This window comes from Athene noctua, chromosome 2 (assembly GCF_965140245.1).
Source record: "Athene noctua chromosome 2, bAthNoc1.hap1.1, whole genome shotgun sequence".
Lineage (NCBI taxonomy): Eukaryota > Metazoa > Chordata > Aves > Strigiformes > Strigidae > Athene > Athene noctua.
Genome location: NC_134038.1, coordinates 132,830,236 through 132,854,523, shown reverse-complemented (window position 1 = coordinate 132,854,523; position 24,288 = coordinate 132,830,236). Strand labels below are relative to the sequence as shown.

Here is a 24,288-nt window from a genome sequence, read left to right as displayed (position 1 = left end):
CTATCAAAGTCATTTCTCAGCAGCCCCATGGGTCTGCATCTGTTCAACCCGCTGGAAAAAAAATGTCATGCAAGCTGTGTAAATGAATTCTCCTCAACTTCTTTTTTTTTCTTTTTTTCTTTTTTTTTTTTACGTAGTAACACTTGCACCAGGATATATATTTGTGAATACTTACCGAAAGCCATCTTAAAAAGCAGAGAAAAAAATAATCTTGATTCAAGACATATGCTATGTGAGAATCCTTCCTCACAAGTAGAAAAGATAGGCAAATAGAACTAGAAAAGGTAGCATACCTGAAGAACGACTACTGCCTAAAGAAAGGGCAAGATTCATTTTCTGAACAGCAGCACAAACTCAGCACTCACGACCAAAGGGCATGACAAAGTTGTGAACTAAATTTATGTCTGCATTTTCATATTGAATAGTTTTTTCAATCTTCCTTAAAACCTTAATTGGAAATCATTTCAATCTCTTTGACATCTAAAACGTCCATTGTCATTTAATACCTTTGACATAAAACATGTATCAAAACACTACAAGAATCTATACTCCTCCCTATATCATGAGAACAAAGATAATTGCTGGCAACAAGAGGTAATCCAACTCTTCTCTTCTCCTAGATGTTTATATTCATTTGATCAAAATATTCTCCTCTGTCCAGTTAAATCTATCACAGACATTACTGCAGTTTTAAAGATTTATATCTTATAAAAACCATAAAGTGTTACCATATCATTTGAAGCCTACAGTAACTAAAGTCACTGTGGAAACGAAAGTGGTAGGATTAACTCATGCTTCATGCTAAGGTTCATGGCAAACGACAGGCCAATCAGTTACATCAAATGAAAGAATTTTGCAAACAAGATCACTACTACAACAACAAAATTAAGCTACAGGTTTCCAGTAGGTGGTTTGCAGAAGTCTAGGTATTTCAGTCAGGAAATATTATCCCCAGAGTAAAGCTTGGGTCTGATCAAATCAATTTATTCGGTCATAGAAGTGACAGATAGAGACTTCTTAGAAAACCACGTCTGCCTATGTACTATAAAGAGGAGGAAAAAACCAACCAACCTGTCCAATGATTCTACCCAGCAGAGCCCAAATGCCTTGCCCTTCATTTCGCAGTTTTCCATTCATATTTTGTAGCTCTTCTAAGGACTCGCACAGCTGAAAAGTTAAAGGAAAAAAAAAAATCAACAGTAATGAAAATCCATTGAGTTATTTAATAAAATTTATTCAACCTCTTACCTATCTAAGATGCATTACTTTATTGTGGGATTTTTTTTAAAAAATTGAGCTCATGTCAACATAGCTGACACCAGTGCAATCATTCAGCAATTTAATAGAACTAAGATGAAAACCTGGCCAGCCATGTGTTTTGTAAAGAAGATCTGAAGCATTTCAGCATGAAAATAAGGTTTCATAAAGTCAATTAGAAAACTAAGATACAACAACATCTTGTATGTGTTGTCCATACTACTTAAGCAGCAAATTATAACATGTAACCATATAAATGAATTAAAGATCTATACTGCCATACCACCCAGCATATACAACCTATTAATTTGGTTAAAAGTCCCACACACAATCTCCCTCCCCCTTATCATCTTTGGGTAGTTCACAAGGACCTGCTCCTTCATTTCCATGTGTTCTCATTTAAAACACACACATCCAACAATTTAAGAATTAATAGAAACACTATTTTTTGTCATCACTAATCATCACTTGATAGGTTGCTGAATTCAGAAAGAATTGTAGCATGTCATCTGTCACAAAAGATACAGTATTTCTGTTTCATTTAAAGATTAAAATAAATAAACATTTAGTAAAAATGCAATTAAAACACAAAAAGCTCTTTTAACCATGAAGATGAGTTAATAAAAAATTACATTAGCAGTATATTTTGAGGGACCAATGCCATCATTGCTCCCCCCAAATTTCCTACACTCAAACAAAACACACAGAGGACACTAGATGTGTCAATACTGATTACTGCAGCCTGAAAATTTAGCCAAGTCACTAAATCTAGGATGAACACAACTGGAGCTGGAGTTGACGTAACCAACCAAATAAATAAATTACTATCACTCTGAATTCTAGACTGCCAATTATCAAGTAGAGTTCCAAGCAAAAAAATCGAGCAGGTTCAGAAAGAACCTAGAACTACACACTAGCAAAAACAAAACAAAACAAAACAAAAACCACAGAGAGAGGAATCAAACTCTGTTGTCTCAAAGTCTCAAATGAAATGCACACAAAGAATAAAAAGAAGGCTTTAAGACACAGTTCACTAATGAGAGGGACCTGTCTGTCCATGTGCAATTTGTTACTGGAGCTCTCAGCGGGGTCAGTTAAAGAACTCATGCCCAGCCAACATGCAGCATTTTTGAAGTTGACTGTACTGTATGGGGGAGACAGACCACAGAACATTTTTAAGAGAAAAAAGATTTTAAGTATTATTTTTAAAGAAATAATAACTTGTACCTTTCCGAGTCATTTTGTTTGGAAAGCAAAACGCTGTGAAAGTTACAGCAGCAATACTAAACAGTACAACAGTTTATTATCGCTTTTTATTCACCTTATTATACTCCACATGCAGCTTTTCTTGCTCATTCTCTAATTTATCCTTGATATTCTTCTGCTCAGCCATATTCTCCTGGATTTGAATCATGCGCATATTTCTCTCTATTTAAAAGAAAAATGCATTATTTCCTATCCTTGTGTATATTTTCCCAGTTTTATTCACTAAAAAAAGTGAAGCAATGAAAAGCGTAAAACCATACCAACATGAAAACCCAAAACTATAGCTTAGAGGTTTATTACACACACTGAGTAAAATGAACAGTCATGACATTTACATTTTGCTACATAAATATGTTAAGTTATTTAAATGCTGAGCTTTGATCAGCCATCTAGCAAACAGTCCCAAACTCTCCTCCATTTCTGTGTGGAATAGTGTAAGTAAGAAAAAAAAATTATACCAAAAGGTAATTAAACTTGCATTCCCTTCTTAGCAAAGACAGTTTAGCCTCCTATTGATATTTGAAAGATTTTCTTCTGAAACCTTTAAAAAAATAACTGTGTAGAGATACCAAGCTGTAATATATCTGACCTAAAATGAAGACATAATTCATATTTCTCTATTAATAAAAATACAAGTAAAATAAAGAAGCTGATTAACTAGCACAGTACAAATACTGCAAAGTGAAAACTTATCATTGAGAAAAACATGCAATTTTCATCCTTACCAAGGTAATAATTCACAAAATCAGCAGTGAGAGCTGGTTGTTTATGTTTTCTTCTTCCATCAACACTGGAACTTGTATCTGAAGTATCCACTGGAAAAATGTCTGTACTAATGCCCATTAATTCAGCTTTGCGCATAAGCTTACGTATGGCCGAAGCACTGCTAGTAAGTGGTCGTGGTAGCTTCTCCCTGGGAACCCAAGCCTGAGGCCTGGTGGTACGGGCCAGCTCTGCCTTAGCACGATACTGCTGTAGCCTGGCATTGATTCGAGCCTGTAGTAAAGAATTCCATAAATTAAAAACATAAGGGAACAATTCAAAATTGGTTTTGAGTTATATCCTTTTGGAACATATCTGCATTTTATTTTCATTTTAAAGTCACCCAATTTAATCAATGCCATTTTCATTCCGGAACTCTACGACTCAAGAAACAGCCCCTGATAGAGACATTTGATTTTACTTCAGAGCGTGTACACAAATAATATTATCCTTTCACTACGTTTCAGAGCTATGCACAGGTTTCTTGATGAGATTTCCGCACTGATGAAAGTAACACAAATGACTGCTGGCTTTCAGACAATCCCTTCTAATAATGATAATTTGATGGGACTGTGAAAACTCACTACTGGGAACAGCCTTGGCTGACCTATCAAAAATACATTTAGATACACTTTAAACTGGTATCTACGTGAACAATAAAAGTTGAAAAGCATTTTTGCCATATTTGACATCCTTTCGTAGGAACTCCTTTCTCAACACCATATCTCTCTATAAATGTTGAAATAGCTGATTACAGTGTGCCAAAACCACAACCCAAACAGAAATGAAGTAGGCAAGAGAAGCTCATAATATATATTGTTGATGACATCTGTATATTTATTTCCATCTGGGAGATCTACCCCAGAAGATCAAGTTGTTACTGACAGTTGGAAAACACTGTCTTGCGGGAACTCTATGTAGCAGCAATTCTGGCAGAAAATGACATCAACATACAAAACCTTCAGAGACAAAACTCCAGCTGACTATTAGAAGTTGTTTACTTGCCTGCAGAAAGAAGAAACTAAACTAATCCGACTGCCCCACCATATGGTATGAGATACTCCTGAGACAAAAGCAAAAAAGTGTGCATATAGATACATGCATATATAAGGAACATCTCTGATTACAAATAGAATCATTGAAGGTAAGTATTATCAGTGCTGTGTAACAAACGCCTGAAAACAGAACTAATAAGCCCTGTTGGACCTAAATCGATTTTTGCACAACCAGCACTTACCACTATGTTGGGTAGTATTCATATTATCGTGGTATCTCCACTACATAGGTATATACTACATAATTGAGAGCTCAGGGTATTCAGGAAGAAATATGTAACCAGTTTTAAATCAAGCTACATGAAGCTCAATACCCCACAGAAATATTTTATTCAAAATTTTTCCACTACTGAATATGGTCAAACTCCTTCTCAACTGCATGGGTAATTTTAAATTAATATTCTCTTCTCCTATTCAAAGATCTCTGAAGAACCAGAAAGGTATAATTTTTTTTTTTTAAATAAAAAGTTTGATGATACAAAGATTTGTGATCATTACACTATAGTTCTCCTTTCAGAAAAAAAGCAGCTATTTCTCTCCCATAACTGCCTTCGTTATTTACAGCATCTGTACTCTCTACAACAAATTACGCAGGATCATTCAGATAACAAGCTTCTTTTCTACACAGGTATGATTTTTCTACAGAATACAGTTCAGCCTAAACAGTGAAAACAAAGTATGCCATAAATTCCTCAGAATCAGAAAAAATAATAAAGTACACTCATTAAAACATACCAAAGCACACAGGGTCCCTCAGAAGGATAGTTTTACATGGATCTACCACTAGGCAGGGATACAGACATTGCCTAGGATTTTCAACTCCCACTCAGCACAGACTCAGTTTATCTACCTACTTTTTTTTTTTCTAGAAAATCTTTACTATGAAAAAACCCAGCACATAAAATTCTACTTAAGTCCACAAAAAACTAAGAAGGATCTAACAAGAAAAAAACTTTAGGCAAGCTAAACTATTCTGCCAAGTTCAAGATATTACTAATAGAAAAAGGTGAACTTTTACTGAACTTGGATGTAGAAATATGCCTAATTTCTTGTCTGGCTGTCTTTTATTGTTAAGAGCCTTGAAGAAAATGTTAAACAAAAATCTCTGAATTACAATGAAAATTACCAACTTCTGCAACAAAACCAAACAAAGTAAGATTTTCAGTTCAGACAAGCACAGATATCCCTATTTGATAATTATTGAGAATTGTTCTTAGAGACCAAAACCTACAAATAATTTAACTGCTTTGTTAAATGACCATGCACTATCAACATATTTCACATTTCATTTCCTACTACAATAACAATTTCCCATCCTCTTCATTTCTTTTTTGTTTAACATGGATGATTAGTACAGACGCATTTGTGTAAGGAATACAATACCTGAGCTTCTGGAGAGAGCTGTTTTTCTCTTTCCTGCAAGGACATTTTACAGTAAGATTGTAATGCCAAGTAGTTCTTTCGCTTCCATTTTCTGTCTAACCTGTCTGCATGCTGTTTACAATAAGCAAAAAAAGGGTCAGCTATATCCTGTTTCAGAGAAAACAAAGAAGAAGGAACAAAAATAAATTAAGACATACAATGCCAAAAGGCTCTGAACAGCACAAACATTCTGGCAATCAGTTCACATGTTCAAACAGCATGTTTTTAAAAACAACTAATACATATGTTTCTAAATCAGGTTTGTCATACTGATATAATTTACCACATAAAGTGTTTTTTCCATTGTATCCATGGTGTGACCCTACTGTTTAATCTCTGTACTATTTTCTCATTCCCCGAAGAAACAGCTGAAGGAACTGTTAAGTACAAATCCCTTTAACATGTATTGCTAACTTCCTGTTGCTTCACTCTGCCTTTTGCATTGTATTTTAGAAGGGATTAGCAATTCTGAATAATACAAAAGGCAATATATTTTCTCAAACCATCTTCCAAATGTTTTTGGTGTCTATATACCCATGGGATTTATCATCTCTCAGATGATTTTTTTTTCCTGTTTTTCATTCTTCACCCCATCAGATCTGCACATTATCACGGCTGTAAGTTTATAGCAACTTTTAGCACTCGCAAATCTTGCAAGTATACTACAAATATCTGAGCCATGAGGAGATACGGTTTGAAAAGTACATTTCATTGCCAGTATATTATCAAAACTGTCAAAACATCATCATAAATCTGTAAGGCTACAAAGAAAAACCTAAAGCAGTCTTCCTTCCTAAAGTATTAATAATATTGATAAATAATTTGCATATAAAATTTTCCTTTCCTACACCTGTAAAACACAGACCAACAGAATCTACACAGGCTTTCCTTACAAACATATTTTATTTTGATTCAGGTTTTCAAAGTGTGTGTCAACTTCCAAAAATTAGCAGCACCCTAAAATTAGATTGCGAGACCTTGATTAAAAATATTATATTTACAGAAAATATGTAACAAAATTTTAAGGTGGAAAGGCAAGTAAATGCATTTGCCTAAAAGAAATTCACCCAGAATGTTTGAAGAATCAACATTACACATAATTTATTAGGGACAAAACCAGGTCCCTAATCTTTTGTCCCTATTGTGCTATCTTCCTATTTATCAGTCTCACAGAAGAAAGTATTTTGTAATTTCTGTAAGAATCACTTAGTGGTCTGCTATTTCCAGAAACTAAAGTGTCAACATCAATAATGCAAGTAATGCTTGTTTGTGCGTTACCTGTGGTACTTCCTAAAGCAATAAGAAGTTAAATTGTGCAGCTATGCACAAGACAGGCTTAACCCAAATGATACATATCAGGATGAAATTCAGCAACACAAAATTACTTATACCATAAAAATGAATTTGGAAGAAGGGGTTTCAAATCTAAATGGCTTTAATCATATTACAGGGAGAAAACTTGTAAGAACAGATATTAAAAAGTTATCAATAGGTTATGAATGTTTGAATTTCATTCTGATTCCCAAGATTAAATGTTACCACAAGGTAAGTCGTATACCTGTATTGCAATGTGAAGAAAATACTGGAAGACATGCATGAAGAAAAATTTCTCAAGGCAGTCCTATTTGGTATGAAAGAGACACTGCTATACTACATGAACAGCTGGGTAAGTATGTCAACCTAGGTGAAGTTCAAGAGTTAGAATCCACATCTGTATTGACTGACAGTCTATTAAGCCAACTTCTGTGTTAACCCTCTCTATCCCTTTTTTCCAGGCCATTTCAAAAGGTGCTCAGAGTTGGGCAATTTTGTTAACAAAAAAACCTCCCTGGACAGTCCCTTTACTTGGCCTACAACTTGCTACCAATTTACAAAAACTTTGCTCAGGGTTAGTGAGCAAAAAAGGCACAATTTCAGGTCATCTTCACAAGCTTTTGATACAACTCTTTTTTAATTCTATCCTTTCCACAGCTACCTCTTCTGCTGCTGCTTCTGAGAGGAGGCCTTCTTTCTGAGCGCAGGTCACATGAAAATAAGCTCTGCACATCCCAGCGTCACAACTAATGCATACACCAGTTCTGGCAAAACGAGGATCTTCGCAAAAACTGCATTCCTTTATAAAGAAGAGTGGAAAATGCCACAGTAAATATTTCAGGTGCATTTTGCCTAACATTCAATAATTTACACCTTACATATAAAAATGAAACAGGTAGACTTACTCCTCTATGGTACAAAAACCAAGTATGCTGATGACGACACTAAAAACTTCACCCCTTTCTGACCCTCGCTATTGATTTCATTTTCAACAAGCAATGGGAAAGTGCTTAAACAACCTAAACAGTATGATGGATTAATTTTTATATGAGCTTCCATGTCTTGTATTTCCCTTGAGAGCAACAACTAAATACCACTAAATACCACCCAAGCAATTAACACACAATTAATTATATAAGTATGGTATTAAACAAGGTAACTGCTCAGCAAATGTTCAATTGTTCAACAAGTTCAGAGGACAAACAACAAAAGAGCAGTGCTCTGGATGAATGAAAATCATATATAATTACATAGATGTCCTTTGACAAGCAACAACTGAGGAGTGTGTGACAGTGCAGAAAGAAATACTCAAGAATCATAAATATCAGTAAAGAAGGTTATGATTCACTTAATTATTGCACTATGACTTCAGCTGCATGCATTCTAGGCACAGCCATTTGCAAGCAGGAAACTGACATCCCTTAATGTGACCTGGGGAAAAAACCTGAACATATTTTTCAGCCAGATCAATTCCTCAGTCCCTATGAACCACAAATTCATACCAAACAGCTGTGCCAGCAAAATAGAGTGATGAGCACATAAGCAGGAACAAGCAAATGGGGACATGGGCTGCTTAAACAGTGCTGCTATCCAGTGTATAAAGATGATCTAAAATTATACAGGCATGCACTTCTTAATATCTCACACACTGTAGCAAAGCTGTGTAACACCTACAGAAAATATCTCTACGTGGAAAGTTAAACAACAGAAAGAAAGAAACGGCAAAGAAACTCAGTGATTGAAGAATCTCAAAACAGCACATACACTACAGTAGAAGGACACCCTTTAGCTGTGTGTATAACAGCAGCACGTAACAGGTAAGAAATGAAGTGAAAAAGAGTATTATATTAAGCTGGTTTTGCAGAGGGAAATTTAGCCAAGTAAGCTCTGACTTCCACATCTGATACAGCAGTGTTATTTACAACTCTGAGAGGGTGATGAGTCCTCACATCTGTACAGCTCCTTTTCACCTTACTCAACAGTAAGAAAATATGCCCAAATTCTTAGCCCCGCTCCTATACATCACTCATGTTAATAAAAAAATAAAATGTGTTATTCATTGCAACAACAGTTTGTAGGGTTTGGGGAGCTCACTCCAACTTTTTTTATACAAACATTTCTCCTAAACAAAGCTAAATGCCTCCATAGGCCCATGCTGAACAGGCTCCTGATACAGGTATGTTGATACATGTATGTTATACACAGGCAGTCCAAAGTGTTTTAAATCTATTTCATGCATTTTTAAAAATTTACTATACACTGTCATTTAGTATTCTACTCAACAAACTGATATTCCAGAAAATGAAACCGACGATGCACAAATGAAGCATTAGAGCAGCAGGAGTACAACCACCTTCCCTCATATTAGCCTGATAGATATGGCTTCTCCCTGCTGTCTCCACTAGCTATAGAAACAGTATTTAGCAAATTACTGAGTACTGTCCTCTGCCCATTGCAATGGTTTTCTGTATGGTTTGTGCATGATCACTTCTGATCTGAACTGAAAACATTTAGATGCAAAACCATTTCAATTTTAGAGCCATTTTTCTGTTCAAGTTGAGGGCCCCATGTTGTTGTGTAGTTTTTTAAATACTGCTTTGCAAGAACCTTTTTGAATGCATTCTAGGTTATAATTATATAGACTCTAAAGTAATACTTTCTGAATGTGCATCTGTCGTTTTCTTAATCAACCTAACCCTCCATTTCTACATTTTGCATCCCATAAATCCTCTTCACTTTCCACTCACATTTTGGCAATCTGCCACCAACTGACTTTAGAAGAAAGTAATTAGCACCCATGTGAAAAATAAGGAAAATTAGGGGGAAAACAGTGACAGAAATTATGGAGAACATTGGTAAGGAAAATAGAAAGAGGGAGAGAAGAGCAATGGTGTAACAACCATGTCATCTCATTTTTAGTGCTGAACCTCACTGCAGTTGTTATAAACAAGAAAAATAAAGTTGGGAAGATGAATGCTATTCTATTGTATGCAAAAATATAAAAAAAAGCTACTCATTGGCAGTATGTCTCTTAGAACTTACCTTGGCACCGTACTTTGAGTAATTCATTTCTGTAAGTGTTACTGGCCGCAGTTTGTCAATATCTCCAAATGCCACTCCTGGAACATAGAGGGCACAAACAATATGGACCCACCTAAAACAGCAGATAAAATTAGGTTACTGTTATCAACATTTTGATCCTTGATTATACTCACCATTTCCATATTTCAAAATGCCTCATAAATGTTACAGATGCTGGAAGAAACGTGTTTGGATACAGCTCACACACTGACCCAGAGAGTAAGGCTTTACAAAGCCACTGGGATTGTTCTGTCTGTCTGGATCAAGCGTTGGGCTACCATCACCTTTCTGTTCTGATGGCTCTCACGTGGGGCTCCAGACTGTCTTTCATGCAACATGAAATATCTATGAAGATTTTGATATTATAAAGCTAAAGCAGACAGATACTTTCATGATGAGGCAAAGGGTGGAAATGGGAAAAACAAAATTACGCTGTTAGTCACAGCAACACTGAGCTCGAGGCTTGTAGCTATGAAGTACCTACAACACCGCATCAGTCAGACTTTGCATTGTTACAACTGTTACTGTCACCAAAACAAACAAGTTTTAAGCAACACTGACATGAGCTGCATTCTGTTATAAACACACCTGAGTTGTATTACAGAAATGCCTACCTAAGACTCAGATAAACAGACTGTTACTTAAGCTGTACTCCACTGGCCATAAACAAACAGGAGGGTAATAGGTCCAAATCTTCAGCCCTGAGAGGCATAAAATGAGACAGCATGAATCTGGACCTCAGTGTCTAGTAATTAAATACAACACCATGGTAAAGGCTTCAGCCTCAAGCCTGTCTTTGACAGACACAACCACCTCCTGAAACTCTCAATTACCAAAAGACAGCCTTGCAGCAGAAGGCACATTTTCTTCTTCCTACATAATGAACACTTTTTAAAAGATCCAACTCTCATTGTCACAAACCATCAGTTACTGACAAACCCAAAATCTGTTCTACACAGCATGCATGACTCAAATCAACGGAGACAAACTACTCCAAAAAAACAAAGTGTTCCTCCCCAAAATAATCTGTTTTATCAAAATTCCAGAAACTATTTCCTACACCTTGCTAAATCACTAGGTAGGAGGTCAAGATTGTTACTTTGTTATCTTAAAATATTCAATTGAAGAGGTGTGTAGCTACCGCGTAGCTACATCGCTTTGAACCTAGGAGCTCCCAGATTACTTTGGATGCAACCAAACTGAAATATCCTGTGTTTGACCCTTAGCAAGTACGTTAATTCAGCACTTTATGACATTCCCAATCATTATTGTTTAACAGTAACTATATCTCTAGTGAAGACGAGAACTTCGGTTCTGTTCTAACAGAATCATATAATCTACTCCCTGTATTCAAAAAGACTCATACTGATGCCAAAAACACTTCTCTTGTCTTTTTCATTACCACTGTACTGTAATTTTTCAATCTCCTTAAACACCAGGGGTTCAGCACAGACCTGTTACCACCTACTTAAATCTTGTTACTACCTACTTAGACCTGCATCCATGCTGCTGTGCTCTTTTCCAATTTTCTACCACTGTTTAGCCTATCTCTTCTCCTTCCTCTTCATTTTGTGTGTAAATTAAAATTTCAGTTGGGACCAGAGCAATAAGATCCTAGGTTTAGCTGCACTTAAAGAGCATGTTTATTAAGCTGTTACTAACTGGCCGTCTACACAAAAGAAATAACTGAAGCTGATAGTTATACTAGCTAGGAGCTACATGTAACCCTGATTTCCAATGTTTCCCAAATCAGCACACTTCTCATCAGTGGTCCTTAGACTACAATACTGAAATTTATCACATTAAGAATTAATACATTTCATGTTATATTATATATGGCTCTCACGTCCAAACAGAAATTCCAAAAAAGCAAGATATGAAAGGTTCAGTAGCAAGCTCAAAAATCCATATACATTCAATTCTTTACAAAAGAAAATAATGATCTTCCAATGTACAGAATTGGTAGACTGTTTATTTTCCCCAGAAATAGTCCATGATAATGACTGGATAACAGAAAAGTCTCAGTAACACTTAAAAGCCATTAAGTCACTTCACTCTGTAAGAAATTTCTCAGTAAATCTAATGTAACTCACAACACTGACTGATCCATAGTGTCATATGTGACAAGACTCTTTTCACCTGTGCATTTGATAACACATTTTTACTCTATCGCTAAATCGCTCAGGTTTGAGATGCTAAGTGGTAAATTTCCTTTAAAACATGAAAGCTTAGTAAGATAACATATAATATATAATATATATGTTTTATTCTTATTATATATTATATATTATTTTATATATAATGTTATATACAATATGTTATATATATAGCATATATAACTATGTTTATATATATATATAAAACATATATCACAAATACACACACTTACATGCAACAACTGTATTGCTTTGTCTTTATAGATTTTACTAGGATTCTCTAGATCCACAAAACAGTTTGGTCACAGCACTTTAACTACTGCAAGACTCAAAGAAAATTTTAACTTTAAAGGTGAGTTACAACCTTGAATTTAAATAACGTAGTACAAATAAATATGGCAGCTACAAGCTGAGATACTCAAGTGTTCTGCTAAACTCTTGCTGTTCAGCTAGGGAGCAAAGCTCATCACTGGTTTCAATACAGTATAAACACTCTAGCATGCCAGCACAACCCTCTAATTGAATACAATGTTGCATACAATCTTCTGTCTGAGTCACCACAAAAGCAATGGAGGCACAAGATATTTGTGTGGGGGAGAATGGAGCACCTGGTATCATCTCTGTCCTTCCACACTGTATCCAGAACTGGTAATAGTTTGGCCTAAATCACCACCACACCTTTATCAAATAATCTTCTATAAAGAAGTATACAAGTGTGCATAAATGTATAGTTTGGTAAATACTATGCATTTACTAAAATACATACCTCATTTAAGTGAGCATGTTCTACTTGTTTTCAAAAGGAATTAAAATACTTTTTTTAAAAAAAGCAAAATACCACACAGAGAACGAGATCTGTAACACTGAGATAAACAGAATTCTTGTTTTTCTGAATTCTGTGGATCTTTTCTACACTCTTTCATTGATTTGTGTTATACAGAATAAATGTGTATAAACAGAAGTTACATATCTCCACAATTACTTTTCTTAAAAAAATCCAAGGTTCTGTTCGGAGATTTTTGATAGTTAGTTTTAATACAACCTCCTAAATGTATCCTCCAAAGTTCAATATGAAGATACACATCTTCTACAAGCAGCTGCTTCTCAATTTAATTTGCGCAGTTTTTTCATGCTCCACTGGTGTATTAAATGCTGCTGCACTCTGTAGGAGTTTATCTATGATAAACCCAACAGCTGGCTGCTTGCTTCATACTGACCTTCTCAAAATGTTTTAGTACATGTCACCAAGTATTACAGTATTACAGATTTAAACTGCCATTTCAGTGTGATTGGCACACAAGTGCCTCATTTCTTTAACCACCTATGTTCGAACTCAGACCTGAACCTTTATTAAAAAAAAAACGTAAGTCAGTCAAGTTCACAGCTGAAGCAATTTCAGTGGCTTTTAATACCAGTTCTAAATATTTTCCTACTCATTTGTTTAGCTGCACATGTTTTAGAAGACTGTAATTAAGACAAATTGGGTAATCAAAGAATAATAATCTTCCTTGTTACTTCAGCATCCATTTAGCTCGGAGCAATGATGACAGATGTTGATTAGGGAGGAAGAAGAATTCCATATTGAAACAACAACAGAATTCATATTCTTTGATAATAGCATTTTGAGAAATAAAATTTCATAAATTCACATTCATGCCTGTAAAACTGAGGGGTTAATGTGAAAAGGCTTCTGCTAAGAAATTAAGCACCTTATTGTACTAATGATTCACCTTTCACATAGGAACACAGAAATTATTGCAACTTGACTATGAAGAAAAACTGAACAGGTTTGCTTTGAATAATTTCCAGCAATGATGTATATGAAGAATTTGTTTTTAAAAGGTGGTAAGGAGATAGAGATCAGTGGTGAGTTAAGGGATTATGTTATTCAGTAGTCTCTCTCTGCTAGTACTTCAAGAAAAGAACTGAATTTACCAAGTAACAATGAAAACACAATGGACATTGCCTGCCCCGAGACCCTACCCTTAGCCCACAGAGACCCATTACCTTTGAGAATTCCAGTTAGTAAAGAAATGATAGAAAGTAAGAGAGCACAGGAATTTTCACATGGTAGTATGTGTTTTTTCTAGTACATAAGATCAGTTAATCTAGAAGAATAAATCTGTACTGATTCAATGATAGCTGTATTCCATTATCCAGCCAGTCAAAATTCAGCAATGATGATAGTAAATTATTGCGTTAATGCCCACAATCAGCAAAGCATGCATGTGCTTCTGCAGGGAAAATCTGTGTCACAGACAGAACACTTCCACATTAACCAAAAGCATACCACCACACCAAGCAAGAAGAAATTTAGGCAATTTTTAAAATGCTGACTGTATTTTCTATTACGGTTATTTGGAAAATTACATATACACTGCTTAAACTGTCTTGCAGAACACAGGAATTAGAAGGTTGAAATAAAATTTGCCAGGTGATACAGATTCTCACATTTTGTTAGACAACTGACTTTAGTCTCTAAACACATTTTTTCTATATAGCAGCATTATTATTAAAATAGAAAACAAAATTGAAAAACACCACTTGTTTACCTGTACAACAGCTTTATAAGGGAGATGCAGACGCTGTTGAACTTAAGTCAAACTAGAAACTGAGGATCTGACCCCCACAAGTATTTAAGAAGAAGCACAACTGCTTCTATAGGGTCAAAATTATTTACTACAAATCCTGACTCACTTGCGTAACTTTTCTTTCTTTTATGAATAGCACAGTACGTTCTCCTGCTTTCACTGTTTCCTCTTTGTAAGATGCATGTGGAACACATGAAGGGAAAAAAAAAAAATTTCTTTTACATGATGTACATATGTCTTTAAAATGTATCTCAGCTACAAATTGAGAAGTTGAACTCAATGTATATTCTGTGGAGAAAGGCAGATGACTCCAAAGGTTATTTCTAGCATCTGCACCCAATGGTCAGTGTTATGAATACCCTTCATTATCTCTTTATTCCCAACACAAACTCAAATTGGTTTTGCTATCGGGAAAAAATACAAACTAAGGGAGAAATGCAAGGGCATGTATAATTTAGTCCAGAAAACATGAGTCAACTTATGACATTTTAATACCTTATTTACTTTTCTGAAAGCAGACATCACAATATGTTAAAAAAGCTTTCCAAAACATCATCCTGAGCTCTGCTGAGCTTTCAGTGGTGGCAGGACCAGATTACAGTATTAGCAACAGTAAAGTCTGTGTAAGAACAGAAAGTAAAAAAAAAAAAGTTTACAGTGAACACCAAAGAACTGGAAGAAAAAGAGGGGGTAAAAAAAAAAAGACAGATATAGATACGCTTATGTACACAAGACAGCTATATCAGTGTTTGTATATGCTATCACCTAACGCAGATGGCAAGATTAAACTTTTACTGCAAGTCTAACTAGGGAACTCGCCAGTGAGTAGAAAAACATAAAGACCACTACAAACCAGTGGGTGAAGAAAGAGCAAGGACACAGTTATATTTTCCAATTTGCCAGTACAAAAGATGTTGTTCTACAATCTATAGCTAACTGTAAATGGCAATGTGTTTATGAATTCATATTAAAAACCACAAAAGGTTTTACAGTAATAAATATTGACATTTCTAAATTTTAAAGTTTTTGTACTAATATTTAGTACAATATGTTTCTATGGTTTAATATTAATAAATTAAATAGTTGTATTATTTAAATAATACAAATTAACAGGATTCTTTCCAAATCACCCATTGCCATCGGTAAAACATGCCTGCGGACTTTTATATTGCTATATCTCAAACACATAAATTCAAACAAGATTAAGAAAGCTTCTCTTTCCTCTGAGCAGCCTTACCAACTAATTATCGCCTTCCCATTGATTCATGATCAATTAAAGTCTTATGACAGGCCCAGCATCTGAAAGCTTTCTATATTACCATACACCTGCAATTTATATAAAAAGAACTTAATTGTCATGTTCAAAAAAAAAAAAAACCCACAAACCACCCAACCAAAACCAAACCAACCCACACTACGAACCATCCACCAAAAAAACCAGTAACACCAGCCATAAATTGGACATCAATGATAATCTTGCTCTCTCCGTTACCGTTAATATCCTTTTTTTCTAACTGTGACAGGAATGGAAAACACCACATGAAAATTAATCTGCTTCTTATCAAATTAGACCTGAACTCCATCCTAAAAAGCCCATCTCTGGCTGGAAATTATCAGAAATCAAGCATATTCTCAAAAATCAAGAATATAATTTTCATGATTCAAAATAATCATAATATACTAGGGCTGTCTGAATACCTTCAGCACAACTTCAGAATAATTTTGTTACTTTTTTCCATTACCTGACATTAGCGACACCCAGTCCTTAGCTCTCCTAAAAAGAAATATGGAATTCTCCTCCCACTTCCATCATACTTGAAAGTCAGTAGACTCGAGCAGTCTGTACAAGGTTGCAGTGGCACTACCCTGCATGAAGCAGAATACTACAAAAGGATAAAGTCTACATTTCCTTCCTTGAAATGGAGTGCATACTTTGATTTTTCCAGAGGCCACATATTTCTCCCAGTCTAATATGACAAGAAGTCTAGAAGGTGTTTTCTCCCTCTGATGCAGACTTCATCATTCTTTTTTGTGGCATTATTAATTATTATTAACTCACTGCAACATCCAAGCTTGAAAAAAACTAAAACAACTACACAATTTTTCTCTAAGTGCCTGATCCCCAGGACCTTGCTGTCAATAGTTCAAGCCATTGGTAAGTGAGAAGTCTTTCATGTCATTAACCTTACAGGTGCCTGAATACTGAGCAAGAGTTTATGGGATATTAACTTCCTCTACACAGGAAACCTTTTTGTTTAAATGTAAACCACATCTCTGATAAAAAAGACTCCCATCACCTTCATCAGTATTTTTTTGTCAAAAAAAATGCATCACACAAGTATTTCAAGGGAACAAAGAAAGGTCTTCTATTATATCCAGAAAGACATCTCTCTCTCTCTCTCTCTGTATATATATATATATATCAATACATGGTGACTTCATACTGAAGAACAGGATTTATCAATCCTTGAAGTAAATGGTGATCTTTATTTCATCTAGGTACATCTTTTGCTCACATCAATCTTCATGCTCCAATTCAACTTTAGACAACATCTTCCAAATGTTATAATGGGTATAAATATGAACCAAAGAGCACCCAAAAGTGAGGTGAGAGAAAAGAGGTTATCAACAACAAAGTTTAATTTATGACAGTCTTCTATAGGAACAGACTAGGGCAAAACTCAGTCTGTTAAATGTAAGATGACATCAAACTCAAAACACCTCTTCTTCAGTCTTACCTGCCTGCATCAGTCTCTTTGAAGATCCCATCCTGGTTAGGACACAGTTCACAACTAGGTGTGACACCACATTTGCATGCATCACAAAACCAAGGTTCTGTGGAATTTTCTGAAGCTGAGCTCATGATAGAGTCGCTCTCTCCATCAACACCATAGCAACCTACACGCACAAAAAAATGGAAGAGCAACATAAGACAGACAATTGTAGAAGTAGACAGCCGTCAGTTATGATTTCAGCAGGAAACAGACACATACATTCAGAGGAATGACACCGAGAGTCCCAAGAAAGCTTACATTTTTTTTTTTAAATAATATTTAGTGCAAAATTTACATTTTAAAGTGTTCCTAATTCTAAGGAGTTATCCATTTTATTTGGCTTAGATTACAAGTGAAAAACAAGAAGAAAAAAGGCTGGTTTACTATATCCTTGGTGTTCTTGCAGGCTATCCATTAAGAAGGAAAGAAAAGAAGACTTAAAGCAATCAACAAAGACTAAGGAAAAACTCCAATCATTTTTTTTCAACTAAAGAAATATATTTCAAGTTAAATGCAACAAGCTAAGGAATTTGTGAGCATATGCAGGCTTATCTTGGGATATTCTTCTTCCTCCTTCTCCCTGCTCTGAAAATTAACATCATTGGGGGGCATGGGGGGTACCTTTATGGGTTTTTTTACAGGTTGATTATGCCTGTCAAGAAATATGCACTCTGCTTTTCCACTTTTCATTCAGCATCCAAATCAACTAAAAGAGAATATACACATGAAATAAAAAATCCTATTTGCATTCTTTAGGGGGTGTAGGACTGAGCTTAAAAGACCTCCTATAACTTCAGAACCAAAGTACTGTTTGCAGAGCACAGATTGACAGTTTTGAAACACCACATTGGTGACTGATGACATATATTGGGGTTTTTTTAAGCATTCTCATTTTTATCTGGTTGTAAATTATGGCTAAACTCAGTCATTCATTTTCTCCATTCTTCTTTGGTATATCCACTGTACTCTTTATGATTAAGGTGTCTATGCATGCTTAATCACCACAAATTTAGGAAAACAGTACTTTTAAAGTAATTTAGAAACTTGTGATTTAAATTTTGCAAATGACAAAAAGGAAAATCTTAAAAAGCTTATCACCACAAAACTGTAACTCTGCATATTCCATATTTTAAACATTCATCTGTTTTTCAATATGAGAAAAATATGGTTGTGTTGTCAACAAAACACAGTAGAGACTTTACTAAAAGATTAAATTCAGCTATTTGTCAAATACAATGATCAAGTCAACATCTGTGCTTGCAGAACAGTTAAATTATTGTATTCTGCAATTAAATGGCAACATGATTTGTTACTTTGGTTCATTACCCACTGACTGTAATAAAATAGCAACAATGCTCTAACTCCCCTTGTGACAGAAACAGAGGTCTGCATAATAGACTAAACTACATTCAGGAAATAAGCACTAACACTGTAGGAACCATTCAAGAAATATAGTCTTCCATTACAGAATAAGGCTCATCAACAAGAATTAAAATAAGAAGCCAGAATGTTTCTTTTCATTATAAAAGTATTCCAGAATCAAAGGACAAGTAATGTGCAGAAGTACATTCACAAGTTTCATGAGGTGTATATAAAAGATCATACAGCTCACAGACAAGGTAACTCCATTTTCTTTATAAAATGGTACCAGCTTCAAGTAGTATTCCAGAAACTCATTTTTAAAGTTCTAATACCACAATCTTGAATACATGCCAGTAAAGCTACTTTTAAGCAATTAATGTACAAACACACAGCCCACTGATATCATAGAGCTGGTGAATAATTAAATTTTTTATAATTCCTCCAGACTTCTTAATATGATACCATTTTCCTAAATGGACTTATTAAAAATTACACTGTAGAAGCAGTAATACTATCATCAATCCATATGTCAAAATAAAATTGGTTTCTTTCAAACACTGATGTTTCTCCACCAATTTAAAGTAACTAGATTTGCTTTTCTAATCTAAATGTGATCAGTGTGCTAAGATGAGAATGACGACTTCCCCAAACTGTCTCACCTTCATTCTGAAACAGTTGCCTTACTGCACTTATTGGTCATTTACACCTGATTTTTTTTTAGCCTTCCTCCTAGAAAATGACATATGCTGTAATTATTTCCACCTTTCTATGTGTTGACATCAAACATTGTTTCTATAACAATACAAATCTAGGGGGGGGGTTTCAAGTAGATAAAAAAATTGTCTGGATTTTTAAACCATAGTTTTTGTCCCAATTTGTACATAAGTCTTAGTGACCCGTTTAAAGGCTTTAAGATATATAACAGACAAGGAGACATTTATTCTTTACCCTAACCACCATATAGCAAAAGCTAAACACCATACCATTACAACCGGCAAAAGAGGTGGTCATTAGCTGGAGAAAATAGACTAGATTACCATTAATCACTGCTGATAAATACACTGAAACAATCTTGCCCACAAAAGAGCTGAAGGAAATCCAGCCCATAAAAGTGTTGTCGACTTGGTGTACACTGCCAAATAAAGCTACAGAATCAAAGCTGTAATACAAAGCCTTGTTTGCTATGAAATCACATAAAGAACAAAAAGGCTGCACTTAGTGGTAGCCTCTTATACCCACATATATCAGATCATTACCTTTAACCACGAGGGGAAAAAAAAAAACGTCAGCGTAGGGTTTCAGAGAAGGCACTTTGTAATTGTTCTTAACTGAGTAGTGGCATGGACCAATTTCAGTATGCTCCAAAACAAGCCTGAATTCTACATAACAAGTCTGGTGGGTTTATCTTCTAGGAGGAGTTAGAACTAATGTATGTAAGTAGTGAAACAAAACTCAGCTTTATGAAAAATACTTTTAAATAGGTAATTAGGTAATGCATCATAAATAATTTCTAATCAAGTCTTGGTATCCAGAAACTGAAGTTTAAATTTCATCTAATAATACTTACCAAAATGAAGAGCTGAGTCCGAAAATTAATTAGAGACCACTTGTTAAGCAGTATTTTTTTGTTAAGGAAACACAAGTATTTTAACCCAGAATTTTTCTTATGTTTCCTACAGTCATTTGCTGCTTTTGGGTAAAGTGTTAACAAAAGCCAAAGGAGAGATCAGATTTCATCAATGTAATATCCATACAGACAATATAAATCTGTTGAACAGCTGTATCCATTAAATGTCTGTAAAGCTACAAAGTATGACAAATCTTGCATGTGATTTTGACACTAAAAATCACTATGTATATGCAGAGAATTAAATTCCTTAAAAAAAAAAAAAGCAGTGAAAGTTCCTTGCAGGCCAAAAATATATAGTGAAGCAAAAAATTACTAGTAGCTCAATTTTTAAATAATAAAACTTACATGATTCAAAACCAGCAAAATAGAATAAAAAATAATTAATGACAAAATATATTTGTCCTGATTTAAAGAATGACAGATAACACAATAATGATGTCACTTGACATTAAGATGCCAGATGTGTACAGGAGCAGATGTAATGGTTTCTTTTCAAATGTACAAGGAACAGAAAACCACTTTATTTCACTTCAAGTAAAATATGAAAGCAAAAGCAGTTTCAGATCAAAACCTTTTTGTAGAAATACATCAATTTTGCTAAAACTTTGAATTTCAGTCCAAGTAAGTGTATTTGGAACAATGAAAAGCTAAGATCTTTATAGCATTCACCCAGGATGTGAAAGAGTCTGAAGTCTTTGCCCAGTTCAAACCAGAGCAAGGATCTATTCTTCCACAACCAGTGCTCTGATCACATGTGTTAGCTAATTCAGATTAAAGACCTCATTCTCTTCAGTGAGTTGCTCCAATTCTACATACCTAGTACAATGTAATGTTTCTATTTGCTCATTCTGCAGCCTAACTACAGCAGGTCAAAATTGTTCCAACACACTGAAAAACAAAAAAACTTAAATACCTTACAGTTTTTCAAGAAATGGAAATCTGCTTTCTGATTATTAACTAGCAACCATAACAAAAACCCTGGCAGAGATGAGGAATGTTGCTCACCTAGTAAGTACCTGTAGTGTCAAAATTAAAAAAGTAAATTTTCAAAATTTCTCAATATACTGCCTTTATTTCTTCTTTTGTTATCACGAATTGCAATGCTAACTGCCAACAGAAAAACTAATTTGGTCAGATTAACATCATGTTTTTAAACAACAGAATGCTACACAACTTTGTCCAAATTTAGACTTGTGGATAAACAGATTATCAAACAGATTCAAGCAAGCAGATGCAATTAAGTAACATCAATGAAAAAGATGAACTTGCAGATCTAGACCACACTTTCAGTGGCTTTCACTTTCCAGTTTCAAGTAATTTTATAACAGTCATGCTAAGGGATTCCTATTTCCCTTAAGGAGAAACTGGGGATGAGGGGTGGGGTGGGGTGTGTGTTTTCTACTGCATGGCTATAATTGAATTTTTATATATTAAATCAGACCTACAGTACAAAATGCATTTGATAAAAAAAATCTAAATGCACTTCTGTCCAAATCTGTCTGAAAAGTCAGAATACATAGGACAAAGTTCAGAGTTTTTAAAAGCAGCTATATTTTTGTATTTTTACTACAGTAATATTCTTTTATCTGTAACAGAATATTACCTCTTTAAATATATCACTTTAGGATCCTTAAAACTGCTGAGCACAACACAGGTTCAACTTATTAGTGTCTGCCTTCTTTATGCTGAAGGAATTATTTTGGTTCTATTAACAAAAATTTTAAAAAGCAGTAATTTTGTGACTCTTTGAAATGCATAAACATGCAGATACAAAGCTGCTGCTTGATAAATCATTCCATTTGAGTAAGCTGATGACCAAGAAAAAGCTGTCCAATCCAACTTTCCTATATGAATTGTTGGGAATTGCTGGTGTTGGAACAGAAAGCAATGCAATGGCTTAATACAAGTAAATCTCCTGAGCAACCTCTTTAGGTTCTTTCTAAAAGCACCACAGTTTTGTAGATGGTGTGACTACTTAAGGATTGACAGGACAACAGAGGAAAGGATGTAAACAACATGTTTGGCTTCAGTTGTTATGACTGAACCTATGACCTATTCAGCACTAAGTCAACCACCCACCCAGCTGACTGGAAAAATACTTTGAAGAAAATAAAACAACTTTTAAATACTGCTCAAAATGCATGCTGTCTTTCCCTAGTGTTCACAAAAATTCTGAATTTTGGATCTTCAGAATACCCCCGAGATCCCCTTTCCAACTAAAGTTCATTAAATCCTCATGTCTGCATATTGCTTAATTACTGTATCACAGCTCTATGTCTACCACCTCCTTGAATACTTCTTACGCTAAACGATAAAACTGGTTCCATATAATATTAACCTAGGAATTTAAACACATGAAAGCCAAGTTAAAACTCTCACAACATTTTCTGTTCCACAAGCAGCATCCATATGATTACAGCCAAGTCATCTATTGAATGTATGTCATTTTATACAGAAAATAAACTTTTTTTATTTCCTGATTTTAAAGTCATTGTACTCTGTCGAAAGCTTTTTTTAATGTGATTGTCATTAAAATGAAGTTGCAAACACTTTAAAATGCTGCCATTAAAACAACTGTTCTGAAATCTATACCACTGAGGGAAATGGGAAAAGAGATCTAATTCTTGCTTTGTCTGGGAGGATAATTTTTTGCCCGTCAAACACAACGTCTGCATACACTAACTCCATCTAACTATAGTCTGAAACATGATCTTATTATAAAGATCATCAAAACATGAACTTTAAGGTAAACTGTAGATTTGCAAAATTAAATGCTTTGAGATCACAGTATTTAAAATATGTCATTCAATCCTTTATTCTAAACTGTTGGTCCAATTAAGACAATCATTTCACACATGATAAATTCAGAACAGTATTTTTATTTAGTAAATAAATTTACTAAAGTACATTATCTCACAAAAAGAATATTTATAACAGAAGCCACAGACAAGGGTAAGCAACAAAACTGAAATGCAAAAATGTTTTACTACACTGTAAAGCATATGGCAACTACACTATTACTTTGAGCAAGAGAAATTTTATTCCCTGAGATGCACATCACAGTAAAGTAAGAAACAAATAGAGGAGATGGAAAAGAAACAGCTGGAAAAAAATGTAGATCTTCTTTCACCTAATTCACAGCAACTATCCCAAGGCAGTAACTGGCAAGTGTACTACCTACAGTTATGGCACATGCTATGATATGCACCAGACATTTTCTTCAGACATGCTGCAATCAGTACATTAGAAAAACCTGACACCACAGTTGGGGGCGTCCTGCTATTACAAGATCTTACCACAAAAGCATTTATCCAAAATGACAGATTAGTGTCTAAAGAAGATTTTTATAAAAAGAAATGAGAATTATCTCCACACAGAAGTAGACACTCCAAAAAGCAGCTGTACTACTACAAATTCAGTAAGAAAGACTCTTTTTTCTCCTTTCGATGTTAACATTTTTTCCTTCTATTTTTTTGAAAAAAGCTTGATATGTGAAATAAGAACAATTTTTTTAACTGATGGACTTATTAATGAATTACAGGTGGTTTAGACATAAAAAATGAATGCAAAGAGCAGGTTTTAAATTAGCATCACATGTATGCTGCAGAGTTGTAGAGG

The 24,288-nt window shown here is 34.7% G+C and overlaps 1 protein-coding gene across 5 annotated transcripts in view; it reads right to left on the bottom strand.

Annotated features, from left to right (window-relative positions):
* Nucleotides 1–24,288, bottom strand: part of PHF14 (PHD finger protein 14) — a 169,355-nt gene that overhangs the window by 123,958 nt on the left and 21,109 nt on the right. For all 5 annotated transcript variants that reach the window (XM_074900338.1, XM_074900341.1, XM_074900339.1 and 2 more), the window contains exons 5-11: nt 17,643–17,802; nt 10,119–10,230; nt 7,738–7,875; nt 5,724–5,870; nt 3,249–3,519; nt 2,579–2,685; nt 1,072–1,167 (exon numbers count right to left, since the gene is read on the bottom strand). In XM_074900338.1, the coding sequence (XP_074756439.1) occupies nt 1,072–1,167; nt 2,579–2,685; nt 3,249–3,519; nt 5,724–5,870; nt 7,738–7,875; nt 10,119–10,230; nt 17,643–17,802 (1,031 nt within the window). The remainder of the gene's footprint in view (nt 1–1,071; nt 1,168–2,578; nt 2,686–3,248; nt 3,520–5,723; nt 5,871–7,737; nt 7,876–10,118; nt 10,231–17,642; nt 17,803–24,288) is intronic.